We start from the raw sequence: 7,789 nt of genomic DNA, 5'->3' as shown, positions 1-7,789 counted from the left end.
CAGCAGCAGGCTGATCACCGTCACCTCATATTGCTCAAGAGGAAACTGAAGGAAGAGGAGTCACGGGCCAACACACAGAGTGAACCTGCACAGATCCCAACTGAACCCCACAAGCCTGTGGACACCCCCATGAGAATACAAAATCCCACTGGCCTGGAAGAGCTTCTGGCGTATGAGGCCCCAGCCACCAGCCCAGCGTAAACAGCCACGCAAGACCACAGAGAATTGTCCAATATTAATGATCTTACTATCAAACCATACCTTTTTTTACCACAGAGAAGCCATATTTATAACTCTGGAGAGGCCAAGAAGCTTCCTTCTGCCATATTCCAAGCCATTGAAAGAAAAGTCTGCTTTTAATGTTCTTTTCAACTGTTAAACCTCGACTGAGTTCTATTTTCTGTGGGCTTGAGTGTTTCATTGTGCTGCTTCATGTATTACTTGTTAACTTGAATGTACTTCTTATTTTAGGCAAAAGGAAAAGGGACCAGGCATCTGAACACTTGGCCTTCATGAAGGACTCAGAGCTGTACTACAGGCAGCAGGAAGACCAGAGGAACGCACATATCGCAGTGCTGATGGAGGACATGGTCCGTGCCAGGGAGAGGGAGGATGCCGCCCGGGAGAGGGAGGCTGCTGAGGTTGCAGCCTACAACCGTGGTTTTTTGGCCGTCTTCGGAGAGCTTGCCAAGGCCCTGGCAGGACGTGCTAGAAAGGACTGAAAAGACTGTCTGCTCTGATTTTAAAAAGAAAATTATTGTTAGGAAAATTAGATAATGTATCTGTGGGGAGCATGGCGCGTTTCCTCTCTCCTCCTTGTCTTTTCCACTCTCCTCCCTGTCTTTTCCCCTCTCGGTGAGGGAACGGGGGCAGAAAAAATCTTACCAGCAGAGCCTGGACGAGATAAAAGACAAGATGGAGGAGAAGAGAAACAAACGGCTGGCCAGTGCTTCTAGCTCCAACCGAGGACGGGCCAAGATGACGATCAACAAAACCAGTGCGGGTAATGTGTTGCCGAACATCCTAAAGGGCGTGCAGATCAACAACAAGGCCCTAGCTCTGGCCCTGGAGAAAGAGAAGGAGAAGATGAGGCATGCCAAAGGCATCATCCTCCAGATGAAAAGGCAGCAGCAGGCTGATCACCGTCACCTCATATTGCTCAAGAGGAAACTGAAGGAAGAGGAGTCACGGGCCAACACACAGAGTGAACCTGCACAGATCCCAACTGAACCCCACAAGCCTGTGGACACCTCCATGAGAATACAGAATCCCACTGGCCTGGAAGAGCTTCTGGCGTATGAGGCCCCAGCCACCAGCCCAGCGTGCACAGCCACGCCAGACGACAGAGAATTGTCCAATATTAATGATCTTACTATCAAACCATACCTTTTTTTACCACAGAGAAGCCATATTTATAACTCTGGAGAGGCCAAGAAGCTTCCTTCTGCCATATTCCAAGCCATTGAAAGAAAAGTCTGCTTTTAATGTTCTTTTCAACTGTTAAACCTCGACTGAGTTCTATTTTCTGTGGACTTGAGTGTTTCATTGTGCTGCTTCATGTATTACTTGTTAACTTGAATGTACTTCTTATTTTAGGCAAAAGGAAAAGGGACCAGGCATCTGAACACTTGGCCTTCATGAAGGACTTAGAGCTGTACTACAGGCAGCAGGAAGACCAGAGGAACGCACATATCGCAGTGCTGATGGAGGACATGGTCCGTGCCAGGGAGAGGGAGGATGCCGCCCGGGAGAGGGAGGCTGCTGAGGTTGCAGCCTTCAACCGTGGTTTTTGGGCCGTCTTCGGAGAGCTTGCCAAGGCCCTGGCAGGACGTGCTAGAAAGGACTGAAAAGACTGTCTGCTCTGATTTTAAAAAGAAAATTATTGTTAGGAAAATTAGATAATGTATCTGTGGGGAGCATGGCGCGTTTCCTCTCTCCTCCCTGTCTTTTCCACTCTCCTCCCTGTCTTTTCCCCTCTCGGGGAGGGAACGGGGGCAGAAAAAATCTTACCAGCAGAGCCTGGACGAGATAAAAGACAAGATGGAGGAGAAGAGAAACAAACGGCTGGCCAGTGCTTCTAGCTCCAACCGAGGACGGGCCAAGATGATGATCAACAAAACCAGTGCGGGTAATGTGTTGCCGAACATCCTAAAGGGCGTGCAGATCAACAACAAGGCCCTAGCTCTGGTCCTGGAGAAAGAGAAGGAGAAGATAAGGCATGCCAAAGGCATCATCCTCCAGATGAAGAGGCAGCAGCAGGCTGATCACCGTCACCTCATATTGCTCAAGAGGAAACTGAAGGAAGAGGAGTCACGGGCCAACACACAGAGTGAACCTGCACAGATCCCAACTGAACCCCACAAGCCTGTGGACACCTCCATGAGAATACAGAATCCCACTGGCCTGGAAGAGCTTCTGGCGTATGAGGCCCCAGCCACCAGCCCAGCGTGCACAGCCACGCCAGACGACAGTTCCCTCCCCCTGGAGGACCAGACGGAACCCGTCGACCTGTCACTCAACAAGCCCCGCCCTTCTCTGCCCGTCTCCACGCCGACGACCACCACCACCAACCCCGCCCCCGCTATCCTGTCTCACCAGCACAGCATGTCGGCCACGCCCATGCCCACGGACGGCATGGCCACCGCCGCCATCACGGTACCGCTGATAGGCAGCGTCGGGCGCTCAGAGGGATCCGTGCGTATCAAGCCGGGGTCTGCGTCTCCAATCGAGTACCAGAGCGACAGTGACGCCGAGAGCGGGACCGAGTCAGGCTCCGCCTCTTTCAGCACCCAGGGTCTGGACGCCGGCTCGGGCATAGACATGGACATGATGCCAGTTGATCCGGATTCACCGGATATGAAGAGGAGGCGTGTCCACATGTGTGATTACGACGGCTGTAATAAGGTTTACACCAAGAGCTCCAACCTGAAAGCCCACAGGAGGATACACACAGGAGAGAAGCCCTACCACTGCACCTGGGAGGGCTGCACCTGGAGGTTCGCCCGCTCCGAGGAGCTGACGCGGCACTTCCGCAAGCACATGGGCATCAAGCCCTTCCGCTGCACCGACTGTGACCGCTCCTTCTCCCGCTCCGACCACCTGGCTCTGCACCGGAGACGCCACGTCATGATGTGAACCTCCACCCTTGTTCCCCCGCACCTGTCACCCCCCTCCTGCCGCCCCACCCGTAACCCCACAGCACCCCCCTCCCCTCCCCCTCCCTACACACACACATCTGTGCCCAATGCCCGAATGCCCTCTAACCAGCCCCTCAGGACTCACAGACAGAGCCATGGGAGGGGCTAAAACTCAGATCCACCATCCACTCTCTGTCTCTCCATCTGTCTCCTCCTCCCCCCCCCCCCCCCTCCTCTCACCTAGTCCTCCTGCTTGGACTGTGGGACGTAGAGATCATGAAATAAAAGGGGGTGGAGATGGTGGTGTGTCCATCCACCTAGATGTGCACCCGGCCTTCTCACAGAAGAGACCAGTGGAAGACTGGGTTACTGCAGAGAGAGAGAGAGGTGAGAGAGAGAGGAGAGAGGACAGAGGAGAGACTCTATTGGACAACACAGTGGGACTTTAGGTCCAATAATAATACCTTTCCGTTCAGGTGCTGGAAAGCTGAAAGCATTTAAGCATTGTTTGTATTTCTTACTGTTTCTGTAACCATGGAGACAAATCTCTTTGATGGGGATTCGCGTCAGCGATACGTCTATTCACAGTTTTGGCCTGTATTTGTTCAACACTTCAACTAGACAAATACTTTTTATGTAACTTTCTTCTGATTATTATGTATTATATATTAGGCCTACTTAAAAAGTTAGTCTTGCACTGCAATCTCTATTTACGTAATTCTTGAGTGGAACGTTCAGTACGAAACACATCAGATAGATAACCACATGAACTTTTATTTGTAGTAAATTCTTTTGAGATTAGAGTTATCCCCCGAGTTTGATATTTACAAATCTTGTTTTATATTATTACATTGTACGTTTTTCAGTATGTAGTGTCTAAGTGCCAAATGATTAGGGAACATGATTCATACAAGTTATCATGTCCAAAGGTATTGGCAACAGGACATGAGATGACCAACCACTCTGGGGTCATTATTTTACAACCGCTATTCGTCACACTAATTTGCTTGATAATGTTTGTTGAAAAGATTATTTCTATGTGTGTTGGTATGTACAGAAAGTAGATGCATCACTCGTAAATGGAAGACATTTTATGATGTTTGCATTCCGCTTATGACGATTGCCTGACCTTTGAAATCTAAAGGCTTGTAACTTCTATCAGGCTGAGCTAATCCCTAGATGATTTCATACTGTATGGCTGGAGCCTGTCTCCTTTGTTATCGCCCCATCAAAGTTCACACATCATATTATAAACTAGTTCCCAGTACTGCGTCTCCTTCCGTTCCGAACTGAGTTTCTCTTTGACTTTAAACTCAGTGTTTTGACATATAGATGCCACTATACCAGTGTTGGGGATGATTCAATTTCAATGTAGTCATTTCAGGACCCATTTGAAATTCAACTTTCCCCAACCCTGCACTATGCTGACTTGTTTTCAATCTTCTGACAGAGAGACTGTATGACTGTATTCAATCTTCTGACAGAGAGACTGTATGACTGTATTCAATCTTCTGACAGAGAGACTGTATGACTGTATTCAATCTTCTGACAGAGAGACTGTATGATGACTGTATTCTCTGATGTCTATAGCACTTCCTTCCTGAGGATAAAGTTCTCTGGTCCTTCCCGTAGAGGGAAACCTGACAATCTGCTGTGTATATATACTGTATATACTGTCATTTTTGAAGAGAAGACTTGTAAATAGTATGTTTTTTTCGTCTAATATGGATATTTTTTGCTATGAACAAAACGGGATTTTTAGATTGGTTGTGTTGAATGTTGTTGTTAATCTGTTAATCTGTTAAACTTACTGTATGCAAAAAGAAATCATCTTTGTACAAATTGAAAGAACAACTTTGGTGTATTTTTTTTTCTTCTGTTTGACCAAAAAGAATCCTGAAAAGACAGGGGGGAGGAGAGAGGAAAAGACAGGGAGGAGAGGGGAAAAGACAAGGAGGAGAGTGGAAAAGACAGAGAGGAGAGAGGAAAAGACAGGGAGGAGAGAGGAAAAGACAAGGAGGAGAGGGGGAAAGACGGGGGGGGGGAGAGGGGAAAAGACAGGGAGGAGAGTGGAAAAGACAGGGACGAGCTAGGAAAGAAGGGTTTGTTCTAGACCAGGGGTCTTCAACCTTTTTCAACCCAAGGACCCCTTGGATGAGAGACAAACAGAACAGGGACCCCCACATGTAATATATATATAAGCCTATAATAACTTTTATATTTACTTCATTCACCTTTTATTTCACCATATTAACCTATTTATATACTGGGTTATTAGCCTATATGTGTTTATGATTGATAAAACGTTCATGCATAATTATGATTGGTTATTATTATTATTATTATTATTATTGTTTTTGTTGTTGTTGTTGTTCTGATGAGGCTTATATTTTCTGTTATTATTATTTTTCAACAATGAAACTTTTAGCTTCAGGAAGCAAGGTACGCCTACCTCCTGGGTGGAGGTTGTCAGGCAGAGCATCATGTCATCCTCAGGCTGCAGTCTGGAACTGTATTTGCTCTTCAGGTAGGTGAGGGAGAATCCTCTTTCACAAAGACAAGTTGTTGCAAAAGGCAAGAGGATCACCATGGCCTTTGCTGGCAGTTGGGGGAAGTATTTCTGGCAATGGATCCAGAACTGGGTGAGAGGCTGTGACTCGTACACATTCTTGTGTGTACTGTCTGTGGTTAGGTCGATCAGCTGATCTTCCTCAGCGGCTGTCAGGTTTGAGCCGTCGGATGCATTGTCTTTGAATGATAACCGTATCCATGTCTTGTGCTTTCTCCAAGACTCAGTCTCAGAAAAGTACTTCTCAAATTGACTTTCGAGTGCCTCCAAGTGATCAACAATTGCGCATTTCACATCAGGCGAGGGCGCATTGAAATGCGCAGCCAGCTCCGCGTGGTTTTGGCCAACCAGAATCTCGAGGATAGCTGTGCGTAATTCAAAGACGCGCGCCAATACTGATCCACGGGAAAGCCATCTGACCTCGGAATGGTAAAGGAGCGCGTTGTGTTCCTCTCCTATAGCGGCGCATAGAGAAGCAAAGAGGCGGGTTTGTTATTATCAAACTAGTAACTAAATTTGTAACGTTATGCTAGTTATTAATTAACGTTAATTTCGCAATGAAGACCGAACTGCAGCGTTTTAGCGAACACCTAGCTTGCTAGACAGGTGTGTTTTTTTTTCCAGCTGACGTTATGTTAGACTCTAGAATCATGGGCATCATTTATTTTGTATTTTTTTTGTCAAAAGTAGCTTATTATTGCCTATTAATGCACCGCCTTCAGTACGCGTCTCACCTCATGCTCTGTGAGGGTGAGGCTGCTGAGAGCTGGAGAGAGTGGTGTTTGTGTTGTGGTTACCTCCGTTCGCCCCTCGTCGAACCGGGCGTAGAAGGTGTTCAGCTTTCCCGCCAGCAGGGGGTCGTCCTCTGCGGCTGTGAGCCTGTTGGCTCTGAAGTTTGTCATCTGCTGAACCCCCTGCCACATCCGCCTGGAGTCGAAGCTAGAAATAAAACAAGGTTAAGTAATACAATAAACAATAAAACAATAAAACACTGGCAAATACAGATGCATTAAATTAAACAAATGAGATTCCTGAACGTAAAAAAACTATTTTGAATATACTTTTGAATATACTATTTTGAACAATGTTATAGGGGCCCACGTCTTGCAAAAAAAAGAGAAGCTTGTGTGGGCTACATATCCCAGTGAGCAAAATTGCGTTGAAAAGACGTCTAAAAGACGACTTTCCCCTACGTCTATTCTACAACCGGATTTGGTTGACGTTGCAAGGTGAAAAGACGTAGTTTTCAGGTCGTTGAAAAGACGTGATTTTCAGGTCGTTGAAAAGACATGGTTTATAGGTCGTTGAAAAGACGTGGTTTTCAGTTCGTTGAAAATACGTTGTTTTCAGTTCGTTGAAAAGACGTTTTCAGGTCAAATGATGGACGTCCTGCTTTTGGCCAACCTGATTATGTACGATGTAGGAAAAAAAACAATGCTCCCTCCCATACCTAGAACATTTCTGTTAAAAAAATCTAACTCTTGAAACAAATCTGCCATACATGTACATGATTTTACATTTGCATAAGAAAAACAAGTACCATTTATTAAATACACATGTACTTTATTAAGAATAAAATAAAATAAAATGCATTGGAATACGTTCAGAAAGAACTGCTCCCAAGGCAGAACAATACTTACTAACATTGGAGTGATACAGAGACCAGCATGGCCCCTGCGCGTGCAAGGATGACACGCACATTCAGGAAGCTTTCCTTATTTTACACAATTTCCCCACGGGGATTAATAAAGTATCTATCTAATATTGCAAAATACCACAGAATATTCCAAAATATTGCACAAAAATCGCTCGTAGACTCCTGAGTTAGCAGGCTGCTAAGCTAATTTCAACAACACTCGTTCAACTTCTTAAGGCCTGCCCTACTCTGCCTCTGATTGGCTAGAACTTGGTTGGCTTGAGTAATGTGATTATACCATTGGTAGATGAAACTATCGCGTTGCTTAAGATGAATCATTAAATGTTGCTCCTAAAATATTCACACGAAAACATTTCCCTGCGCCAGAAATCCGGCACTATGCCGGAGAACTTTAAGTCCTGCTAGCAAATGCAATGCAACCATAAC

At 46.1% G+C, this 7,789-nt stretch overlaps 1 protein-coding gene across 1 annotated transcript; it reads left to right on the top strand.

Moving 5' to 3' along the window:
• Nucleotides 1-2,040: 2,040 nt before the first annotated feature.
• LOC308165463 (uncharacterized protein) lies at nucleotides 2,041-3,135 on the top strand (the record flags this gene model as incomplete). Its single annotated transcript, XM_080539618.1, has 1 exon — nucleotides 2,041-3,135. One exon carries the CDS (start codon nucleotides 2,041-2,043, stop codon nucleotides 3,133-3,135), a length of 1,095 nt encoding a protein of 364 aa, XP_080395744.1.
• Between the last annotated feature and the right edge of the window lie 4,654 nt (nucleotides 3,136-7,789).

Source organism: Nansenia antarctica, assembly GCF_963989245.1.
Source record: "Nansenia antarctica genome assembly, chromosome: 9".
NCBI lineage: Eukaryota > Metazoa > Chordata > Actinopteri > Argentiniformes > Microstomatidae > Nansenia > Nansenia antarctica.
Note: the sequence above shows the minus strand (reverse complement) of the source record. Positions and strands in the feature narration are given on the sequence as shown.